The sequence below is a fragment of the Scardinius erythrophthalmus genome (genome assembly GCF_964197995.2).
Source record: "Scardinius erythrophthalmus genome assembly, chromosome: 15".
Lineage (NCBI taxonomy): Eukaryota > Metazoa > Chordata > Actinopteri > Cypriniformes > Leuciscidae > Scardinius > Scardinius erythrophthalmus.
Window position 1 is genome coordinate 24,448,427 of NC_138235.1, and position 25,944 is coordinate 24,474,370.

The 25,944-nt window shown below is 37.7% G+C and overlaps 1 protein-coding gene across 2 annotated transcripts in view; it reads left to right on the top strand.

Moving 5' to 3' along the window:
• The window catches only part of rap1gapa (RAP1 GTPase activating protein a), a 76,521-nt gene that overhangs the window by 11,237 nt on the left and 39,340 nt on the right, over positions 1-25,944 (top strand). Inside the window, exons 2-3 of one of the 2 annotated variants that reach the window (XM_081387616.1) lie at positions 1,295-1,330; positions 21,722-21,815. In XM_081387616.1, the coding sequence (XP_081243742.1) occupies positions 1,295-1,330; positions 21,722-21,815 (130 nt within the window). Of the gene's footprint in view, positions 1-1,294; positions 1,331-13,998; positions 14,135-21,721; positions 21,816-25,944 lie in introns of those variants that run through there. The other variant, XM_081387617.1, reaches the window with a different exon arrangement.

Consider the following 25,944-nt stretch of genomic DNA (forward strand, 5'->3'; position numbering starts at 1 on the left):
ATTTAAAATACGTTTATTTCAAACTAAGTACAAATCCATTAACATATTTACTGACATATCGCTTTAGACTTACTGATATAAATATTATAATTCAACTTTACTTGGAGTGCTTCTTTATTGCACAATGCACATTTCTAAATGTTAAGCCTAGTGTGTTTTAATATCACTATTAGTAAGGATAGTAGGATCACTGTATAATATCAGTCTTTAAATGCAAGATATTTAAAGTGTGCCTTAAGTATATTTGTTTCACTTCAGCACAGTCAAATATACACAAGTATATCTTTAGTTGACCTGAGCAGTGAGCACTATTTCAGGATAACTAAAGTGCATTAAGCACAAAATTTGTTTAGTTTAGTCCAATTTAGCAGACTTTAAGTATACCAATTTAGTGTACCAAAAGTACAATTGCAGGGTATTTATATTAAGTACATAAATATGTAAATGTTTTTGTAGTATACTTAGCATAAAATACATATATTTCAAATATATTTTAGTATATTTATTTTTCACTAGGGTTAGCATATTGCTGTTTTCAGTTTGCTTTCCATGTGTCGTACAGTTAAGCAGTTTTAATGTAATGTGCTTTAAAAAAATGTTGCTTTGATGCATGTAAGAAGTGCAGATTTACAGGGTAATTCAGTTGTCAAGCGAGTGTTGCATCACAACACCATCTGCTGGTGGCCAGGATCATGTCTGAGTCAACATTTTCCCCACACAATGTGCTTTGGCAGATTTTTCATGTAGTATAAGGCAAAAAAGTCATTTATTAAAATATTAACATCTGTTTTAGTCACTGTTGACTACTTTCATGTAATTTTTGATGGTACTTGATTGCTTTCAAATGTTGACTGTGGTGAAATGGGTCCACTTTAGAAACAAATCACTAAAAATGTATTTAATTAAAAAAACTACAACAACAATGAATGCTGTTTTATTCTACATGGGAATGGTCACCCCCTTATGATGGCTGGCATATTGAAATCTTATGACCAGTATTCGGATACAGTATAAATACATCATAGGTGATGAACATGACATTTGGCAATGGTAAACAAACTTTTTGATTTCTATGGAAAAAAATTGTTATATTCCCTTATATTGTTATATTCCCTGTTATATTATATTCCCGCCCTGCCCGTTTATATTCCCACCCTGTTTTTCAACTAAATCCAACAAAAAACATTTGTGATGCCAAGACAGTAGTTGGTATTCAGACCACCAGCTGTACTATGTTGAGAGCACAGGTGCACGAAATTGAGTTTTTAACTAAAATTGTCTTTTGTCCTTTCAGAGTTGACAAGACATTTTCCAGAGCCAGAAGTTTGTGGTAAGTACTGTCTTTTTCATTTAACGTAGCCATAGCCTGTTCAGCCGTTCCAGAAACCACAAGCTTTTATGCTGTTTTGCTCAGGGGTATCAGCCTGGAAACAGTTACAGAGGACAGACAATTTCTGTCTGCTGTAAGTGACTTGGAAGGAAACCATCCAAAGCCCTTTACTGTTGTAGCTGCTTCTTCCTTCATAATACCATTTAGATTTCATATGTATTTTATTGCCAATTTAAAGCTGCCTGTTGAAATAACCCCTCTGGTTACTGTTGCAGGGTTGTGCACCATTCAGAATTGAATTTAGAAAAAGCATTTTAAAATTTAATTCAATTCCTGAGTTTGAATTAATTTAATTTAGTGAAACATGATACAGAATTGCTTTACAAATTATCATTCAAAGGGATTCTTATAGTTCTTAACATTTTTCAAAGAAATTCAAAAAGTTTGAACATTTGTAGACCTGATGGATGGATGGATGGATGGATGGATGGATGGATGGATGGATGGATGGATGGACGGACGGACAGACAGATGATAAATAGATGGATAGAGAAACAGATAGACAGAGAGATAGATGAATGAATGGATGGATGGACGGATAGATGGATACTATAGGCAGATAGATGTATATATAAACAGATGGATAGATTGATGGATGGATGGACGGACGGACAGATAGATGATAAATAGATGGATAGAGAAACAGATAGACAGAGAGATAGATGAATGAATGGATGGATGGACGGATAGATGGATACTATAGGCAGATAGATGTATATATAAACAGATGGATAGATTGATGGATGGGTGGACAGATGGACAGACGGACGGACGGCAGACAGACGTATAGATGGACAGATTGAATGATTGAGAGATGGATAGAAGAATAGATAAGGTAGACAGAAAGAAGGATAGATAATAGATTGCTAGACAGACAGACAAACTGATACAGACATATAGACAGATAGATACAGTAGATAGAACTAATTCCAACTGATGAGATAAAAGTCATTTCTAAAATTCTAACCTGTGTACTGTTGGTTTCTACTCTGTATCTTAAATGTCAAGACATGTTGGGTTGATTGACTCTGCACAGGGAATGTCACAAAGCTGTACAGAGGGAGGACAGACAGATGAAGTGTTTTTGATGCATGCAGTGGTTTTGGGACGAGAAAGGTCCGGAGCGCAGAGGACATGCTGCAGTCTTGTTGCCACAGCGACAGCAGACAGCTCTGCAGTGTTGGCAGGACAGAGTCGCTGAGGCACACATGCGGCACTCTCACGCCCCTGTCTGTGTGAGTGAGAGTGTGTGCTGGCAGGCCGTGTGTAAAGGTCTGCTCAGGATGCCAGGTGCAGATGGACAGCAGCCTGAAGGTCAGTCCTAACAAACCCATCGGATAAACCAGATTCCCGGCTCCGATGGCATCCGTCCCTCCACGTGTAACCTCAGGACCGGCCTGCATCAGTCTACGCCTCTCTATCAAACAGCTTGCAGGACGAGAGACCTAACGCGTCCATCCTTTTTCTCCTGAAGGCACACTGCAGTTGAGGACAACTTGAGGATAGATCTTCAGACTTATTATGACACTGACCTTTGATGGCGATCACAGCGTTTAACATCACGCATCAGTGGCTTTGTGATGGGATTTGACAGTCAGTCTGTTGATGGAGCTGCGGTTTGTTTATTAACTTTTTGGAGCTTGTGCAAACAGGATGCAAAACGTTCTCTATCATCAGCTAATCTATGAACTTGAGTAAGGCAGAGAACTCACAAGTATAGAAAATGTATCATTAGGTGATATCTTTTTTATTCTAACTGTTAATATAGGTAGTAATTCATCAAAAAGATATGCAAATGATACATATTTTGAGTCTATGGATGAGTCTGGGATGAAGAAGACACTTAAAGGAAGAAGACTCATTAGCTTGTCAGAGCAAGACAGGATCTGAATGTTCTGTGATCCAGAAATAGGTCATAATCCCATCTATAGGCCCTTTGCAAGTGACTGCCTGAGACCTTCAGTAAGGAAGACCGATCTCAATTAGCCTGACAGATCCACAATGCCTTGCTCTCCCTTTCGAATCAAGAGGCCGAAGAAGTTCTGGTGAGTTTGAATACGGAAGGGTCTTTCAATGGCCGATCTGAATATGAAAAGAATGTAAATTTTTCACCAGCGGTGCAGCGAATGTTTGTTTAATGGTCATTACGTGTGGATTGTGCTCTTGGACGTGGCATACATTAGCATGAATGGATTTAGATTGGTTTGCTTAATGAAGACACCATGCTTTGCGTCACAAAGCAATCTGTGCGTAGATCCAGCAGGAATGCTTCAATATTCAGCGTTGATGCTGCATTAGAGTAATGGTGCTGCCTACTGTGTGTCAATCAAGAGACTTTTATCTGTTGATAAGGCATCTTTATCTCCCTGTCTCTTTCACTTGCACTCTCACATTCAGACTATTTCTCTCTCTTTGTAACATATGAGCAATCGAGGTCACTGTCATTACGTGCATATAAAAGCATTAGCTTTAGGTCTTGGGTTAAAGACGGCATGAAATTGCCTGAGTAGCATAGTTTTCGTTCCTGTGTTGATGCATTTTGTATTGAAATTAAGTTTATATATATATATATAATTGGCACTAAGGGGCCTAAAGTGTGCCAAGAAAACATCCCCCACACCATTACACCACCACCACCACCAGCCTGCACAGTGGTAACAAGGCATGATGGATCCATGTTCTCATTCTGTTTACGCCAAATTCTGACTCTACCATCTGAATGTCTCAACAGAAATCGAGACTCATCAGACCAGGCAACATTTTTCCATTCTTCAACTGTCCAATTTTGGTGAGCTCGTGCAAATTGTAGCCTCTTTTTCCTATTTGTAGTGGAGATGAGTAGTACCCGGTGGGGTCTTCTGCTGTTGTAGCCCATCCGCCTCAAGGTTGTGCGTGTTGTGGCTTCACAAATGCTTTGCTGCATACCTCGGTTGTAACGAGTGGTTATTTCAGTCAAAGTTGCTCTTCTATCAGCTTGAATCAGTCGGCCCATTCTCCTCTGACCTCTAGCATCAACCAGGCATTTTCGCCCACAGGACTGCCGCATACTGGATGTTTTTCCCTTTTCACACCATTCTTTGTAAACCCTAGAAATGGTTGTGCGTGAAAATCCCAGTAACTGAGCAGATTGTGAAATACTCAGAACGGCCCGTCTGGCACTAACAACCATGCCATGTTCAAAATTGCTTAAATCACCTTTCTTTCCCATTCTGACATTCAGTTTGGAGTTCAGGAGATTAGACCACACCCCTAAATGCATTGAAGCAACTGCCATGTGATTGGTTGATTAGATAATTGCATTAATGAGAAATTGAACAGGTGTTCCTAATAATCCTTTAGCTGAGTGTATATATATTAGAAGACATATTGGAGGCATCCTCTCTTAAAAAATAGCCAGTTGACTTGTTTGTCACAGCCATGAACTTTGATATTTGCTAGTTGCTAGTCTGCTGTATGTAGCATTAGGGACATTAGGGCATTAGGCCTGTCTAAAAAGAAAGCTGACCTACACTGTATATGTCAGAAGAGACTTTTTAGCAAATATTGAGGCATCATTCTTGTTTAAAACTGATTATTTGGGTGCATGTAAACATAGCTGTTGTAGAGAGTATCTGATTGGATGAAAATCTGAGTAGTGCAGGGTGAGTCATCAGTATTTGGGGTTTTTTTTTCCCAGAAGAATAAGAATGAAAATGACAGTGATGTGTGAAGTGTCATTATAAGATGCTTAACACATCACTGTTTTGGTCAATTAGAACTTGAACTATTGCAAATCTTTGTTAGTAAATGAAATAAAATATAAAGATGAAAAAATTACATTTAAAAAACATTTAAAGAACGAAAATTTGAAATTGTCTTTGCAACTTAAAACTCAAATTAAAATAAATTAAAGCTAATTAGAATTAGCTTTAGTAGTGAATATAAATAACACATATGGAAGCTTGTTTCCACCACAGAACAAAAAATAAATAAGGTACTTGTGACTTTTTATCTCACAAATCAGACTTTTTTTCTCTCAAATGCGAGTTTACATCTTGCAATTCTAAGTGATATTGAATTGCGTGATATAAAGTCGCAATTGCAAGCTATAAAGTCAGAATTGCGTGATATATAGTTGCAATTGCAAGTTATAAACTCACAATTCTGAGAAAAATCTTTTGGAGTTATCTCCAGTCTTAACCAGAATAGGTTATATCTCACAATTCCAAGAAGAGAAATTAGAATTGCGAGATATAAACTTGCAATTGCGTGTTATAAAGTCAGAATTGCGAGATTTAGACTTGCGATTGTGATATAAAAAGTTTAAATTATCTTTTAAAATGTTTTATTCTGTGGCGGAAACAAGCTTCCATACATAACAAAATGACTTGTTATTAAGATGAAACTAAAAATATAAATGTACTATACTAATATAACTAGTAATATACTATAAAATAGTTTAATAATATATAAATAATGCTTAAATAACACTGTAACTTAAAATAAAATATTTAGGCTGTAAATTTTCATTAAAACCTTATTATATACATTATTATAAAGGGATAGATAACTCATGTTATATGTCATACAGTTTTTGGAATGAAATGAGGTAAATGATGACAGTTTGACAGAATTTTAGGGTGAATGATCCCTTTATGTTTGCTGCTGGGTTTGCTTGGATCAAACTCCAAACCTTCTCTTTCTCCCGCATGTAAATGAATACTCCAGCTGCATGTTTCGCAACTTTGTACCATATTGTCTTCCCCTTCACAACAGCATCCCGGCCTAATACCAGACCGGCGCTAAATCCGGAAGCACTTAGCGAACAATACGGCTCTCATATTTCAGGCTGCTGGTCCCACACTATATCTAACCCCATCTCAGGTCAGCTAAACCCATTCAAGGTCCAGAGAGACCTCTCTTCCAGAAGTGGAAATGATACATGCGCTGTAGATATTTCCAATTAACTCTTTTATTAATCTCTGAATGACCTGCGGCTATGAGAAGGCGGCTGACATTCTGAGGGGATGTTTGAAAGCAATCAAGTGTCTTTCCTGTTGCCCTTTTTTTTACTTCCCTAACATCAAAGATACATCCCTGGCTTTGATAAAGTGCAGAAATATATCATGTCAGTATATCATTTTACTCTTCTTTCATCACAAAGTGTAGGTGTCACAGTGAAGAGAGACGGTTTCCTCAGACTTTCCGCTTTTAAGTCGCAGTCAGTCTTTTCTATTTCACGTTATATAATTGAGCACATTTGTCTAACCGATGTAGAGCTGAGTTCTGTCTGGCATTATTAAATGAGACAGAGATGTATGAGGACTATTGTACAATAATACAGGGCACACATTGTCCCCCTGTCCCAGACAGCCCTCTGGGAAACAGGTTGTGCGGATTGTTTTTGCCTGTATTAATTATTTAGCACTGTGTTGGCAATTTTGGTGTGTTCAAGTCCTCCTGGGAAGTTCGTATTTACAAGTTGATAAGTCGAAATTATGTATGTTGTCAGGTGCATTCAGATCACTTTGGTCAAAGCAAGATAGCGATATACATTTTCTACAAAACATAAATTAACTCTTCTTCTACTTCTAATACAAAATGTTCATCAGGTTTTGTCACCAGATGAAGACGGAGGAAGGCGAAGGTACACAGGATCCAATACGAAGTGATTGTAATTAAACAATAAACACAGGAACAGAGAGAAGGTTTAAGAGTGCGTGTGTGAAATGGGTAGACACACACAACATGCAAACGTCGACTGACAACTGAAACGAGCAACTTAAGATGATAACGAACAGGTGTGATGATCTGATGAGTGTCCATGACAGCTGTTGACTGGCTGGGCTTAAAATAACTAACCAAAAGTGCAGAAACTACGATCAAACAAAACTTTATAAGTGTGACAGGTGTATTTTTGCTATAATTAAATTTATGAAGATGCTGTAAACTGAATTTTTTGATATTCTATCGGAAATGTACAATACTATCCTATTTTGTACATGCAACTTAGCTAATTTTATTGTAAACAAAACAAAAAAAAAACATAAATTTTAACAAATGTATTATCAATACAGACACTTCATCCATTTAGTCCTTGAAATGCAATGTAAGTCGCTTTGGATGAAAGCGTCTGCCAAATGCATAAATGTAAATGTAAATAAGTCTCGGAGAAGCAGAATGTTCTTAAATACTTTTTTCTCTAGTGATGCTTCTGAGATGTTTGACACTTTTTCTCACACAGACTCTGTGAGCTGCCACGATTCAAAGTTTTAGAACAAAGATGTGGGCTCTGTTGAAGTTTAGGACTATATTTGTTTAGTTTTTCACAGTTTGCATGCAGAAGAACAGCATACTGGTGGGTCTGCATGATCTCTTACACTCCATTATCTGTGTATGTATTTATGTGAATCTATTGGCTAGAGTTTCAAGGAGAAGGGAGGAGAGAGCTGTCAAACTTAATCAGCCCAGACTGTCTCTTACATGCAACTGTCTGACTAAATATAGCAGCAATGTGACAAGCCAGTCCTTGATTCGCTGAGACAACATTTATAAATGGAAACCCATCGAAATCACACGGTACACAAAATGTGTATTAAAAACAACCTGACGCTTCCATGGCAGGTCAAGATATGCAGAAATATGCACTCTTCTGGTGTATTAAAAAGCTTTTTTGGTGATGAATACACCTTGATAATACCTTGAAGTCCTACAGTATCTTTTATTAATCACATATTCGGTTAGGCAATTAAAATGTTCTTGTAAACATGCATATCTGCATGTTTAATCCATATCTCTGTTATGCATAATGAGAATCTGTGTATAATGACTTTTATCAGAATGTTAGAGAGGTTCTTAAACAAAGAGAAGATAAACATCACTCTTCCTTTTTGTGGCGTAGTTGGCGATTTTGTAAGTAGCAAGGGTTGCTTAGGGTAGAGTTACACAATAAAAGACAGGGACACATGAATGCTCACATGTGTCATCAAAATGTGCAATATTGTCACAGTTTGAGAAGATACATTGACTCACAATTTTGGGTCACAGTTATTTCATTGGAAAAAAAGGAATGTCATTTCAATTTATGGGGAGCATTAGTGAAGACCCACAGTCAGCATTTCTCCAGACTCAACATTTGTACAGGCAATAACTCCAATAGAAAGCTTTTTGCTTTACTTCCACTAGATACGGTTTCCTATTATCCCTTAAGATTGTAAAAAGAATTTGCAAAGCAGTTAATTTCTAGAGAAGATGAAGATATATATAAACAAATATCCACTCTTTTTTGCTTTTTCAGCTCACACTGAGATCTCTATATAGAAATATATAAAGTCGTGTGAAATGATGATGGCCTGGGCCTGGGGGAAAGCAGCTAGTTTATTGGTGTAGACACCAGCACACATAAAAAATATCAGACCCGAGCATGCTGTGATGTACAAGTTCCTCCTCCTCAAACTGAAGATGCCCATTTGGGTTAATTCCATCAAAATACCTTCAGGGCCAGAGTCACCATGGGGTATTCTGATGGCAGAGACATGGGAAGATGAGAGGCATGTCAGATTGATGTGCCACGCATCAAAGCTCAGTCCAAGCTCACTTCTGGAGGTTCACTCATCTGACCCATTACAGACTCAGCAGGCAGGCAGCTAGTGGAGGGAATTATCTGTACCCACAGAAACAGCAGTTGTGTCGTCATGTTTAGACCACTAAGATGAAGAAATAAATGTGAAATTCAGATGGTGTCACATTTTATATGATTGCATATAAAATGTATAATCATTTTATTATATTATATCTATGGCATGTTCACACAAGTGATCAGGGCCCTTGAGGATCTTTCTGGTGTTTTTCAGATTCAGTAGAACGTTATTGTCACTATGGCCTTTATTGTCTACCGCGTGTGAACTGTTAGTGTCTTAAGGACTGTTCCACTAGTGCATGTGTAATAATTGTTTATGGTTCACTGAACAAGCATGAAAAACTACTCAGATCCCCAGGATGCTTCTAGCCTTAGCAGGTTGAGGAATGCAAATGTAAGTAGGCTTAATATCAGAACAGCAACCAGTGCAAGATTCAGATGCCTGTCTTACTGCCATCCTCTGGGGCCTTTCTTACATTTTCTGCTGTTACAGGACCGTCTGCAGTAACCTGATAGGTTTGTACTTTTTCTGGTTTTCTTTTCAATAGTTCCACATAAGAGCAGATTTAATCCAGACAGTTTGGATAAAAAAAAAAAAAAATCAAAATTCAGAATTTAAATCTCTGAATGAGTTGCATAATGTATTTCAAACAGTTGCTGTCAACATGAAGGAGTTAATTTCAGATGCTGCTGCTTGAGTTTTTGCAGGGCCAGATGGAGGCAGGTGATGTACATCCATTCCCCATCTGTGTCCTCCTGGAGTGGGTCATTTGGGTTCTCTTCCGCTGAGCCAGAGAGAGAACGAGAGACTTTAATTGCTGTAAATGGTGGTTTGGATACATGCTTCATGAGACATCTCATTCTCTCTCTCTCTCTCTCTCTCTCTGGCTGAGAGAAGCACTGAGTCATGGTGCATGCTCTGGACTTCACATCCTCTTTTTGCAAAAAACAAAGATATTAATAACTTTGTTCAGTAGTGACAGTGGACTGTTTAGTTGTTATGTGAATGGTTTAGCCCAGTGCCTCTCAAATGGTGGTTCATCAGGGAAAACAATGCATAATGGAAGACAAAGAATGCAATATAATTATGCACAGTTAGGATATGCTTAACTCTATGGTATTTGGAGCAAATTAATCTGTCACATGAACAGATTAACTTTTATACTTTTTTATATATATATATATATATATATATATATATATATATATATATATATATATATATATATATATATATATATATATATATATATAATTTTGCTAGTTCATTTTCCACTTGATGTCCATATAATTTCTTGGACCTGAAGCAAAACCACTTGAGAAAATCCTATCTTGCCTGATTTGTGTGAATTATCATGAAGCCGTACAGGAGATTGAGGAGATCAAATGGAAAAGGTGAAAGACAGACTGTCTTTTTATTTATTTATTTGTCATGCAGTGAATCCCAAAATTGTCTGTCTGTGGATGTTCTCTAGTAGATTGGAATTTAATTGATGTATGCATGTTGCTTTAGGGAGGGATTAACAACAAACAGGAGGATGATATGTAGGCTTACTAGTCACTTTAAGGGAAATCAATGTTTAACGATAATGAAGTGCATGCGCTGACTGCACCTGCTCGCTTGGAGGATGGGAGTCCATATAAACATGTGTCGTCTTCCCAAAGGGTGTTTCCATGTCAATGGGACCTTCAAGTCCTGTGTGTTTATAGCGGTCGTTTCCTGATCACACAGCATCAGGCCTTCACGAGTTACATCATTCTACCCCTGAGAGGATGAAAACATGTCACTGCGTCATGTGGTGCACTTGTCATCCAGCCCCTCTATCACCATACATTACTAGACCACAGTTGGAGATGCGATAGTATGATTATATTACAGCTAAAAATAAAAGCCCATCATCGGACTTGTCCAACAACCGGATCATGCAAATTGTATAGAGGTGAGATGTGGAGATGATTTTTTAAAGCGCACCACCCACATATGAGATGAGGTCAGTGGCAGCAGTTGTGATCCTGTTGTGTAAATGTTTTGAACATGACTCAATTTTACTCCGATGGAGCTAGTGCTAATCTGAGTAATGTTTTCTTCACAAATGCATAAGGGAACTGGGGAGGGAGGAGGGAGTGAGAGAGAGAGCAATGGGGTCTGCTGAGGTTATGCAGCATGAATTTTTCTTAAAATTCATACAGATGAGTTTTGTGGCTGAGGTTATGTGATATTTGTTCTGGGCTTTTTTGTGTTTTGTTTTGTTCTTGTAATTTCTAAAAAACTGTGACAAAATCTATGTCAGAAAGATAAGTAACTTTACCTTGGTGACAATCTGCAAAATTTGCAACCAGTGTTTAATCAAAGAAACCCAAATCTTTAAGTTTGCAAGGCATAAAAAACATGACAACTCTCGGAGTGTTTGGCATGGTAATGGCTATGACAATGTTGATATGTTTTGTCTTGGTGGAATAGATCTGCTTTGCTAAGTACAGGACTACTGTCAATACATACACAACACGCTGCTGTGAGCAAGTAAGGCCTGCTGCTGCTCTACAATATAGCATACATGAATTACCCGTATCAGATCTATACAGGTGGAGCTGGGGAAGGTGGAGGGTTTCTGAAAGCTGCGCTGCAACTGCTACAGCAAATGCTGACCAAGTATTTGAAGATTGAGCAGCAAGCTCATTGGCTACTGATAAAGCAGGAACCAATCAGCTGTGCCCTATAGAGAATGACGTGATTGCAAACAGATTGAGTTAAGGACCTATCAGCCTGCGCCATCTAGAGTTTCATGACAGAACTTTGTATTGATACATTTATTGATTTTGTCTATAATCAATAAATGTACGGCAAAGTAACAGTGTAGCGCAAATGACTTTTTCTCACTCTTGGTTTTTGTATGTCGAATGAAAGAAAGAGTGGAATATAGTGAACTCCTTTGAGATCCCCCCCCCCCCTGTGCTTAAGTTTGGGTTGTCACATTATTATTCATATATTCTAAGACATTTTGGATTATCATTTGAATAGATTAATATTCTTGGAGTATGCAGGCATGGACTCCTGGAGGAAGAGTCTAAGCCTTTAGTCAGAACGGCACAATGTATTAGTAATGCTGCTGTCAGAGATTGCCACTTCATTCAAAAGCATATAAAAGCTCACCTACACAAATCCAAGTATTGGTTTGAGATCTTGTGGTCTGTGTGATTCAGTTTACAGTTTTTATATGCCAAATATATTTTTAGTCTGAGTCATTCCGCTTTTGTTGTTTTGTCTTTGTCTCCCTAAAGACAGATACGGAGTCAGGAACCGAATCTATTTTATGACAGAAAAACAGCTTTTTCTCTGAGGCTGTTGTCTAAACTCACTAACCGATCTCTGTTTTAACATCATTTTTGTACTGCTCTCCACCTCTCAGAGGACAGATGGAGATGCTGCAACACCTGCAAGGCTCAACGACCTCCATTAGAAGTGGTTTAAGTTATCAGGGAGAGTAAGAGATCAGATATGAGCTGCATGACAGCTTCTGGGCAGTCTGAAAGACTCCGTGTGAGATGACAATTTTATATTTTATATACAGTATATATATTTTTTTTTATGGACTTTGATTTTGACATAAGCTGTGTTATCTTTTTATCTGCCATCTTCAACATTCTAATAACATTCTAATAATAAATATGCCATCTTCATATTTTCTATCTTCAAATAGCAACCCTTTCAGTTTAACGTGATCTTCTTTATTCTCTGAATGAGTTGCACATGAACCGTGTGTTTTTTCTGATTTCCAAGTCCTGCAGATTATGCTCACTAATCCTGCGTTATCTCTTTGAGTTATGCTGTGGACAGCAGTATTTTGCTGTCATATGTGTTGTCTTTACAGACATCTGATGCAGTAACGTGCTGTCTGTATGTTTACCTTGGCTTATTTGACTGGTTGTGTTTTTAGAAGCATCTGAAAGAAATGGTTCACCCAAAATGGGTATTCTGCCTCCAAATTGTTAAATTGTTATAATTTTTTCTTTCTTCTGTGGATTCAAGCATCATGAATGGTATATTCAAATCGATCTTTGTGGATTCATGTCCGATATTAAATAAATCCTTTTTTTGTCAAATATGATTTATTAAAGACAAATCATTCTTTCAAGGTGGATATTTTCATTGAACTGGTTGATCTAGCTCAGAATTTAAATACAGTGCAGGAATCATTTAGACCACTTTTAACATATGGTTATTTTAAATTGTGATAATGTCACAATATTATTGTTTTTACTGTATTTTTTATTATGAGCATAAGAGACTTCTTTCCAAAAAATAATAAACGTCCTGTTCAAAACTGGAATTATATATATAATTCCATATGTATAGCCTTAGATTCATAAATTACCTTACACAAATTATTATTATTTCTTAAAAAAATCATTCAGGTTTAAAATGGCACACAAAGGATTCATCTTTAATTGTTCCATCTATAGATGATGTTTGCTGTCACCCCTCTAGTGTGACAAGCCGGGACGCTGTTTCAAGATAATACTTCCTTTATTAAATTCCCATATTGTGTTTGTAAGAAAATGACCACACTGTCTCCATAGATTCCCACTCATTCATCTAATCCACTTCTTTTACATTAAGAGCTTTGAATTGATCCTTAACTTAAGAGAAACAAGCTCTTGAATAATAAAACCTCCCTGGAGGCTCAAGAGAGGATGTCAGGAACAAACAAAGAGCAATTTGTCTAAAAAGCATGTTACAGTAGGATTACAGTTTTTTTAAATGAGATATAGGACATAATTTGTTAGTGAATTCGTTGCCTGAGCAACAGTATGTGATGGGCAGGTGTGTGTTTAATTAAGGCAAAGCACGATGAATGCAAATTGCAGCCCCATCAGACATCTCAGATGGACAGCCCTCAGTGTGTGAGTGAGCGGGGGAGGGGACGGGTGCGTAAGAGCGCGAACGGGGAGGGTGAGAGACACATAAAGAAAGAAGAGAGAGGAAAAGAGCAGTAGAGTAAGAGCAAGAGAGCGATACAGACAGCAAATGAAGTGATAGTGGGAGGATCAATGCTTCTAGCAGGTGTGTGGCTGACTTGAGAAGCTCACCGCCAGACGGGAGAGGAGATCCTACATCCATCCACGCAGTGAGTAATCACACTGTATCTGTGTACAGGAATATCAAGCATGACAGTTGTACGGGGTTTGGTATTTAAGGCATTTGCCATACTGGTTAGGAGATTGGCGGGACGGCCAAAGCAGTTGGCAGGTGTGCGGCTCATAAACTGTGTCATGAACAATATGCTTTTAGAGACGAGCAGATTGCCAGAGCCTTCATTAACTCATATAGAGAGATGTTGGGAGATTTTCTATGCAGTAGAGAGACAGCATTGAGCGCATCTGCGAGCAGTAACTGACGTTCGTTCACGGATCATCGTTTACAATTAACTTCTTAACGGGTGACCTACCAACATCTTTTGTCATGTTCCAAGCTTCAGTGCTGCTCGTGGAAGCCAGGAATTGACTTGTGAGCTTTTAGTGCTTTGTAGTTTTCTCCAGTGTCACATCTGAGACCATAGGTCATATTTCATTATAGTTCTTCCTCCTTGTTTTATCCTGCATACTGTGGTTACGCAAACTCGCTGAAGACAGAGGTGAGATGGTAATGAAACATTGCTGCGTGGTAGCAGAACCTCAGGAGTTAATGGTTTATGTAATTTCACATGTAACTGCATTCCTCTTATTGGCAGACTTTAAATATCTGATTTAAGTTACTCTCAATCGAACTTCGCTCAGTAAACCGAGAGGAAGGCAGGGGGAGAGGGTGGGGGTGATAGAAAGAGGTTTGGTTTCAATTTTTAGATATTAGCAGCTGAGAGGAGAAATATTTCATGTCTTCATCAATTGGACAATTATGCTGGTGAATTAATCACAAATTAGAGATAAAGAGGTGAGGATTGTCAGTTTGTCTGCCTGCTAATGTTAACTTCATGATGCACTTCTATGAGGGGCCGTACAAGCCAAAATCCATTCTTCTACTCTCACACACATACATTCTCCTTTCACATCCATACATTTCTACTGTCACATACATACATTTCTACTGTCACATACATACATTTCTACGGTCACACACATACATTCTCCTTTCACATACATACATTTCTACTGTCACACACATACATTCTCCTTTCACATACATACATACATTTCTACTCTCACACACATACATTCTCCTTTCACATACATACATTTCTATACGCACACACACACATACATTCTCCTTTCACATACATTTCTACTCTCACACACATACATTCTCCTTTCACATACATACATTTCTATACGCACACACACACATACATTCTCCTTTCACATACATACATTTCTACTCTCTCACACACACATACATACATACATTTTCCTTTCATATATACATACTGTATACACTCTCATACCCAGAAATACATATGCAAGACTTGCTCAGCTCTTCATCACAAATTTACAATGATGCTAATGCTATTCAAAGTAATCCTGTTTTCTTTTCAGTTACAGTTTTTACTTTTTGGAGTAAGTAGCAATGAACATGAAATCAGAATTTTTTTTAATAATGTGCTGACCAATGTATTGACCAAATGCAAAGAGAAACAGATTATTTTGTGCATGATAGGCTGCATTGAGATCTCTGTGCTCACATTCAAACCCTATGTGGATTTCTGTCAGTCTCAAGATTTGTTGAGGATTCAAGAAATAGAGCAGCAGTATACATTGGAGTCATTATATGGATGTTTAAATGTAGTGCGGACTGCTTATGAATCCAGACAAAGAATCAGGTCTAAGAACAGTTATGTCCTGTTGCACACACAGAAGAGGCTGTTTTTCTGGTGGCACATATACTTTTTATTTCTGTCACACACTGTACAATCTGCAAATTCAACAAAGACAACAATAAATTCGTTTAGTTTCACAGCATTGAAAAAGCTGGTAGTGTGACTTCTTGTCAAAAAGTGAAACGCTCTTTCAGTAAACTCACATTACACATTTATCTGAACTGTATGGTCACAGAAAATGAAACGTGTATTCCACCAAATAAAACAATACTGACATTAACATTTCAGGGAGGCCCAATTAACATACACCAACTCTATACAAGCACTTAACGTAGCTATTTAACTTTATAACTGTGAACTCTCTTTACAAAAACATTGAGTGCACTGAAAATGAATCTCTTTTAAACATTGTCAAGTCGCGATCTCCCGCACGACATCCGACAGCGCGGCCGCGGACATCTGCCTGAGTAGCTAACGTAGTCGGATGAAAAAAATTTTATCTTACTGCAGTTCCTGAATTTACCGTAATCATAGTAAAGCCGCCTTTCCACTGCACAAGACTTTCGCATATGATCGGAACTCCATGCAGCTCCCGTACGACTCTCCATTGGAAACGAATGACTTCCGGTCCTATCGTTTGTCGTGTGCTGTGGAAAGGCGGCTTAATAGGCGCACATCCATTTTTTTGGCGGCTGGTTTGACCATGTCTATGGGTTTGACCTTGTATTTTCAAACCGCGTCTCGCGGCTCGCCAGACCTGCCTTCCGTTTCCACTATACGCCTTCCGTTTCCACTATACTTTCTCTCACACATACATAGGCTACATTATTCTCTTACATACACACATTTTTTTTTCAGACATACATACATTTTCTTCTTACATACATTTATTATTTATTTATGTATTATAATAAATGCACACTTTGAATACATTTGCATAAGAGTAAAATGTATGTATGTGAAAGGAGAATGTATGTGTGTGTGAGTAGAAATGTATGTATGTGAAAGGAGAATGTATATGTGTGAGAGAGTAGAAATGTATGTATGTGAAAGGAGAATGTATGTGTGTGAGAGTAGAAGAATGGATTTTGGCTTGTACGGCCTCTCATACCGATCAATTAAAGCATGTGCATCCCTATTCTTTAAACATCATGGGCCCTATCTTGCACCCAGCGCAATTTACTTTGTACACCGACGCATGTATCATTCCTATTTTGCACCCGCGCACAGCGGACTTTTCCCTCCACAGACACACGTCTGTAAACTTGCAAATGCATTTGCGCTCCCCGGGGCGGTTCAGCGCAAAGAGGAGGCTTGGCCATAATCAATGTAGCGTGTGCACAACGCGCATAGCCTACACTTTGATTCTCTCATCTACAAACAGACGCAGCAGTTTTCATTTTTGCAAATCATACATTATTACAATAGATAGATAGATAGATAGATAGATAGTTTATTATTAAAGTATACATCTAGCTTACACAATTACCCAAATTATTATACGCCTGTTTAACCGAAGCTAATTTGGGTGTGTTTCTCCCATCCCCAATGTCACTTTTCTCTCTTTTACGGCCGTGACGAGAACGTTGCTCTCCGTGGCTGTGAACCGCTCCTGGCGCGCGCCTGGCAAATCCGCCGTTATAATAGCAATCCGCTATGGAACAAACGCGCCTGCTCTTAAAGGGAATGTGAGATGTCGCTCTGATTGGTTTATTTCACATTACGCCCAAACCACACCTATGAATAATGAAGCTACTTCAGACCAACCCATTTTAGATTTGCGTCTGGCGCAAGAGTCATTTATCCCGCCGGTATAATAGCAACAGCGCCCAAGACCCGCCCACAAAGTTACTTGCGTTTTGCGCTTGATACTTGCATTTCAGATCGTTAAAATAGGGCCCCATGACTAATATGTTTTGACAAAAAGATTGAGATGTTTTACTGGAAAATCTGGCTGTATTTTTATGAAGTAGTAAACTTAATTACACTAAACTGCCTCAAGAAATCATAATTTAATTAATACAATAATTTAATTTAACTAATATAATAGTAATTGTTTTCCATGATGTATCATGTTTTTAATGTCAAAACGGGCTGTATTTGAGCATTAAATAACGATTGATATAATGTTATGTATAATTTCATGGCTGTACTCCAGTAGTGTAGTTTCACAGGGCTGTGATGCCGGCAGACTTCAGCAAAGATTTTGTCTGTTTGGTGCATGGTATTGGTTTCTGGGCTGCTCAGCTGTAGGGAGTGAAATAATGATCCCGGTTGTGAATGCAGAGCGAGAGCGCTCCCTCAGCAGTCCGGTGGGAATTTCTTGCCTGTGCAGGAAGAGAATTAGTACACTTGAATTCGAATTACTCTGTACTGTAATAAACCAACCAGATCTATGTGTCAGTTTAACAGTACAGTAAGTTACCGCTATATCAATTCACCACCACATATCGATCCTTTAATAATCAATTTTAAAGCTAAAGTGGGATATGCAGTTCCAAGATCCATTCGTTGAAGTTAATTTAAAGGATGGGCAGTAAATGGAAATTGGTCTAATAGAGCATATTAGCAAATGGACAAAATACAGCATGAGCTGTGCGAGGATGTTGGCTGCTTGGAGAGATTTTGTTTTATCATTTGTTTTGGCGCTGACCTGTGGTTCATTTAAGGTCTGTGTTCCAGCACTGCGGATCACTCCATTACATCACATGCATTATCCACGCCACCTAGACATCTATGGATGAGTTAAAGGCAAAAGTTCCCTTAAACTCCCTTAGGTGAGTTATGGTGCAATCTGGAGGTTAATTTAAAACAAGCCTCAAATGATGGTTTGCGGTAAATGGCCATATTTTAAAAATCGAATTTACCTATAAAGTAGCTGTCTGGTTTTGATGGATGGCGGATAGAATATGCAAGCAATGGGGCGGCTGCTGCCATAGAGCTCAGACTCTCCTTTTGACTTTCTCTTACAAACTAGAGAGATATCAGATGTGCACATTTGAAATAGTTCTCAACTTTATCCACACTATTACAACCCCTCCTTGAAGTCAAAAAGAAGGATTTTCCCAGATATGGATCTTCAGATAAGTCTTTTTGCCTGAATATGGTACAAGCACCACACAGGTCCTGAGAATGAATTTCAGTCAAGAGCTGCACCACCTTTTTACCAGATGTTAAATGCACAGAAACACTGCTGCACTGCATTTAAATAGAAATTATTTACATATTCAGCATAAATACGCCTTGTTTGTGTTCAGATCAGACTCACAGATTCCACCTTATTCGCAAAACACAGCACTATTTGCTTGGCACATTTTATTCTGAATGCAGATTGCATTCAGTACTAATTTTATGGGCACAATTGCTCAGTTACATGATTTGCATAATTCCCTTATACTTGTACCAGGTATGTGTTAGCTAGGGATGTGCCGGTATTCGGTAATGCGATAAATCGCGGTAATGAATATGCACGATATTGTTATCGCGGGCACTTCAAAATACCGTCAAAAATAATAGATCAGAATTTATATTTATAGAACGCGCATTAGCTTATTTACCATCAACCGCTTAAACAAACACTGCGTATGCTGCGCGAAACACGTGCGCACTCTGATGTAAACAATCCCCACATGTAGAAGCACTGTGTGCATGCGGCGCAGTGTGCACTCTATTGTAAACAATCCTCACATGGAGAAGCATGGCGGAAGGAGGAACGCTGCCGACGATTTATCCATAAACAGTAAAATAAAGGATTTATCCCCCTTCTAAAAGCAGGGCTGTCAACTCTACGCATTCAGCGTGAGACTCAGGCAATTTACACTTTTCACACTTTTCACATCCATTTTCTCACGCAGAGAAAAATCACGGAGCAAAGAGGACACTGACACCGACAGACTAGACAGAGCAGGTTACTATTGATATGAAAAAAATTCTCACCTCTCAGGTTCTGTCCATTTTATTACGAAATTCAGACAATAAATACCGTTTTGGCGCTTGTAAATGTGACGTGACCGATAGCTGTAGCGCCTCAGTTCAAGTAAACCGATCATCTGTTACTTTTTATTTAAAGATACAGTACAACTTACCGAAATGTATTTATGCCTCATACACAATATCGATCAATCAGTGTTTTTCAGCCACGGAAAGAGGTCAATGAAACTGCAGGACAACAATTATGTCACAGAACGTTACATTTACCTCAGGAAAGCCATTTAATGACCAACACGTTAGTTGACTAGAAAAAATAGCTATAGGAATATTTTGCTAAACATGTGCACTATATTACATTTGTATTATATTTTTACTTTTGTCATAATTGTTATTATAATGAAAAACAAATTATATTTAATTTAATTTGTTAATTTTTAACCTTTAATAAATAATACCAGCTGACAGGGCTCTCTGTATGTTTACAGCATTATGTGAGATATATTTTTTCTTGAGAAAAATTAACATGTAGGCTATCTACTGTAGCCTATCTACTGTAGCCTACCTAATATTTAGCCTATCCAAAGAGTTAATATTGAATCAAGATTGAAATCAAATCCCAAGAATTGAATTGAAATCGTGAAAATTGTGTAAAATTCTGTTTAGTTACCAAATGTTTTGACAATCACAATTACACCTATTGTGATGCAAGTTTTTTTTTTCTACATCCCCCCCAATCCATCCGTTTCTCTTGAGCAATTAAAATATCGTGATAATACCGTATACCGTGATAAAAGCTCAATCAATTAATCGCAGCATGAAAATCTGATACCGGCACATGCCTAGTGTTAGCGTACAATTCCATTTAATTGTACTGAAGATTTTATAGTTTTCCATTTCCTGAATTACCATGGAGGATATGTGTTGATGCAGCAATGGGCGTTATCTTGTTGGACTTTCTGGTGGATTGTCTGTCAGGGTAATTTTTTATGAAAACATTTAGCAAAGAATAAATTCACCAGCTGTCTTATTATGGAGCATTCAGGGCCATTCTTTAGCTCACTTACATCGTCCTGAACCGCATTTAGCCTGCATTGTAATACAATCTGTTTCTCCTCAACTAAAGTATAATGGGAAATCTAATCATGGCCGCATGTCAAAACAATAGGAGTCTGAAAAAAATGTGATTATACCAACCCCCGCATATATTGCACATCACCTCTACAACTCCATGGAGCTTTGCACTGACAGAGAAACCTGCTAATCTAAATGCAAAAGCTTGCACAGAGGTGCTGACCGTACGGCCATGTGGGGTGCGGGGAGGGGGGTTTGTGATACAACTGTCATTATTCAGGCTATTACAATGCTAAAGCTTCCTCTGCTGTGACCCCATGGCCTCTGGCCATTTAGAGCAGTTATTCTCAAGTGATTTAGCATCAGGTCCCACATTGGACATTAAGTGGTAACTCATCACAATACAAACATATTATATTATATAGGGGTGTATCGATATCCTCATGTTACGATTATATTATTAAATTCTATTGGCTAGATTTGCTACTGACAGATTAATTTGTGCTAAATAACTATAAAGATTGATTGGACAAAACAGCCTTTCATTTCAGCAACAAATTATATGTATTATATTATATGATATTATCTATAATGACAGATGCATTTGGGTATATGGGAACCATTTTCTTCCCTTTATAAAGTCAACAAGCTTTTTTTAGGGCTGTCAAGTTAACAGTAATTTAATGTGTTTTAATTATACAATAAATAACAAGGTGAAAATTAAGGCAATTAATCGTTGACTGACAGGCCTAAACTATTTGCATTTCACATTGGTTTCCCTGCTGTGACCCTTTCAGAAGGTTGAGAACCACTGGTGTAGTTTTATTTTGTGGTGTAATTTGTGTATATGTGCACATGTGTACTGCTGAACAGAACTGATTTGAACTGTCTCCCTCATTGCAGGAAACAGGATGGAGGAGAGCCTTGCATCTCTAACACACTAGATCCTTCACTGTTCCAGCCATCACTGCCCCACACCGGCCCTGCGTTCCTCAAGGTATCACAAAGCTCCTGCCAGCCTGCATGCTGAGAGTCCTTCCATCCTGCCAATGCTTGACTTCTGCTTGCTGAGTCTGTCTCACCTCCTCTGACCCATCTGCTACATTACTGTGAGCCTGTGTACAACTAATACTGATTTGCATGAGGCCAGTGTTTAGAGGAATGATTACGGACTTTTCTGATTGACATGCCATGCAGTTAAATGAGAGTTGTAATTTAATGTCAGATGCTATTAATTAACAAATGTCAGGCCAGTTTCTCAGTCACACCCCTTATTTCATGAGACAAACTAATGCCTGTCAAAATAGTATTGATTAGGAAAGGTCATTTATCCGTTGACAGCTAGTCAGTGGCTTATAGCTCCAAGGATTCAGCTTTGTGAACTAAAACTGCTCACGTGACCCTTTAAGTAACAGTTCAAACAAAATGAAAATTCTATCATCATTTAATCAGCCTCATGCTGTTCCAAACCTGAATGGTATTAAACATTAAAGGAGAAATTTCATTTTTCTAAGTGGTTACAATGATCAGGGAACTTTCCAGCTTCAAAACTTTGACACAAACACACACACATCCAATAGCTTTGTGCGTGAAACTGACTGAATGAAGTCGAAGTGACCGGATCGAATAAGTGAGTGTGAAATCTGTGAATCATTCAGGTTGGTTTTGTGAACAAGATTAATTGATTCATTGTAAAGATCTGACTCAAAAGATTGATTCCTTAAATCACTATACTTCTCTCATTAACTTTCATGAAGCAAAGAGACCTATGTTTCCAATGAAAAACGACTTCGGTTTTGTTTCTCTTACAACGCTTTCTTATGACTCCAGAACACATGGATGCAAGAAATTATCATATGAATTTGTGATGCTTTGAAAGCCACAGTTCTCATTCACTTTCATCATACTGAAAATGGGCAGGATATTTGTAAAAAAATTCACCTTTGTTCCATGAAAGAAACAAATTCATTCAGGTTTGGATGTCATGAGGGCGAGTAAATGATGATGTAATTTTTAGTTTTGAGTGAACTAACCATTTCACTTTGTATATCCAAATGCCTTTTCTGAGGTGCATCACTACAATCAGTTCACCAAAAAAAATTCATACACAGATAGAGCATGCAAGCAGCTTCTAAAATATACCTTCAAGTGTTGAAGCTTCAGTGCTTGTGCTAATGACTTACGCAGCCAATGTGACTCATGCATGAATTTCAACTGCATGGATGAACTTAAGCTGATGGAAAGCTAAAATCTATTTTTTAATAAGAAAAGAGTTTTTTTACTGAGCTACTGCACAAATCAAATTTATTGCTTTTTTATATCTGCTGATCCAAAAATCGCCTATCACTCGAAAGGGTCCTGAGAGAAATAATACAAGGGCCATTTAAACCCTCTTTAAGTCAAATGTTATTAGTTTCACTGTTGAGCCATGTTTAGTTTGGAATTGTTTGTCGATGTTGGCGATTGTGTCCGACAAAGTTAGATATGAGGGTCAGGTTGTCAAAGCGCAGGGCTAAAGAATAAGATCCTTTGTGTTGTGTGTGTAGTGTGTGTGTAAGTAGTTTGAGTGATGTCGGTGTGTGTGTAGGAGATTTTAGGGCTTTTAAACTCGGTGAGCTCAGCTTGTGATTAAGAGGATAAAGTTTGGGTGATGTCAGAGTGCTTTAACTGCATCCACAATTCTGCAGCATAGCTTATAACACAACAGAGGGTAATCTCACGTGATTGAAATGGGAGAAAGAAATGAATGGAAAATGAAAAGAGTCTTTGGAGATCATGTCTAGTACATTTTTTTTGTTAGTCAATTAAATTAAAACAAAAATCATATGAATTTTTGAGCCTACCCTATGGTAAATGGAAAAGAATGTGGAAAAGAAGCATCATTCCATATTTCCGAGGCAATTTTACTGCTCGTTATATGTTTATATTTTCTTGGTTGTGTTTATATAAAAAAATTTTGAATAGAAAAACATTCTGTCATTACTCACCCCCATCATTCCAAACCTGTCTCAACCCAAACCCAAGACTTTCTTTTTTCTGTAAAAATAAAAGTGTGTTGTTGTGGGTTTTTTTTAGTCAATGCATGGTACACTGTAAAAAATATTGTTAGTTTAACTTAAAAAAGTAAGCTACCTGGTTGCTTTAAAGTGCCCCTATTATGCTATTTTAAGTTTCCTAATGTTGTTTTGGAGTCTCCTATAACAGGTTTACATGCACTAAAGGTAAAAAAAAGTTAAATTTTCTCATAAAATACATTTGCACATCACCACATTTTCATTTATTCTCAAACGACTCGTCAGATGAATCAATCTCTCTAAATCCCTCCATTCCGCGAACAGTCAGTCTGTTGTGATTGGTCTACCGCGTACAGCGCGCATATCGAAAACAAAAACACCCATTGCCATAACAACGTCAGCTCTGCGTGTCCTGAGGCTTCCTACACTGTAAACTAAATGAACGAACAATGACGTCGGTTTTACCATAGCAATCCAAGTCCGATGATGAAACATTGGAAGAACTAGTAATTCAACCCGAACCTCCAACGCAAGGATGACTCGAGCAGACTCAGTTTGAGGTACATTATGAGATGTTGCAACTGTATTTCCTCACCATCAGCGTTAACAAGTGCATGTCCATCAACAAACTGATTATTTTACTTGTACTTAGTCATTTACCAAGTATTTTTCTAATTTATTGCGGTGAACATGTGGACATGCGGTGAACAGTGCATACATTAGGCGAGCTCTAGCATGAATGACTGATGTAACATAAACCCTTACAGAGACCTACACAATATAAAACTCAAAACTACGTATTTTGAACACCATCTTTTAAGAGCAAGCATTTTGCGAATCCTGCATTGAACTCCGAGATTTGAGAAGAAGTTGTCAGTAAAATAAAGGGAACACAGCAAAGTTTAGGATTATACTGCTGTGGTATCGTGGTAAAGATGAATTTTAACCACTGATTCTTCACATGCTCGTCCTTGGGCAGTGAAAAAAAACTGGCTTTACCTTCACATTGTAGAGCACAGCGTCTTCTCAACATGATGCTATCCAGTATCCACAGGAATCAGCTGCAGTGTTTGAGGTTCAAGTTTTCCCTGGTGTCTGCATAAGTGGGCCGGGCAATATGCTAATGTTTCTTCTTGACGTCACAACGAAACTGCTTATGACCCGTTTGAAAAGCGATTCATTTCATTGACTCAGAGTCGACTCTTACTTTTGAAAGACAATAACTTTATATACAGTGCACTTTCAGATTTAAAACTTTTCAGTGTGTTTTCATTCACTTAGAGCTATGTTATACACTACATGAAAGGTCATTTTCAAAAATCCATAATAGGGGCACTTTAAAATTTTGAGTTCATTGAAATCAAAAATTTTAGTTAAGACAGTTGAGTTTGGTTTAATAAATAGAAACTCAAAATATTGTGTTATCTGAAACACATTATTTATCTAAGTTGATTTGACATAAGATAACAAGTTGTGATAACAAATCATGAAAACATTTTTTTTACAGTATAACTAAACCTGTTTGGTTACAAACATTCTTAAGAATATCTTCTTTTGTGTTTAGCAGAAGAAAGAAAGTCATACAGGTTTGGAATGACATTTGACAATCTCTGACATTTGATTGCAGACGTGTGTACTGTATCTTCAGGAAATCCAGCATCGTTGACATTGTTGAGATCTCTTCTGAAGCTCTGAATAGGGCACACCTGACCTAAAATTATGGGATCTTTTTCTCAGGAGACAAAAGTCTCAATTTGCTCTCCATTCCATCTCATTGTGAGAACATTCAAGATTATAAATAGATCTAATTTGTGCTTATTCTCTTGGTTATGGGTTTACTTTGTGATTATTTGTCTCTTATTTGTACTTATTCTGTTGGTAAATTTTTCCCAATTCATCTGCATTTGGCAGGTTTATCAAAAAGTAAAATTTGGACCCTGCACATAAATAATATTTTACTTTAATAATTTTACAAATATCCACCAAGAGACGTGTTTGTGCAAATTTATAGTTGCAATGAGAGCAGTTCTCCACTGGATTGTGCTTTGAGCAGTTTGATGTCATTTACATAAGAGACTGCCAAGTCAGAGAGGGTTTTAGTTATACGAGTCA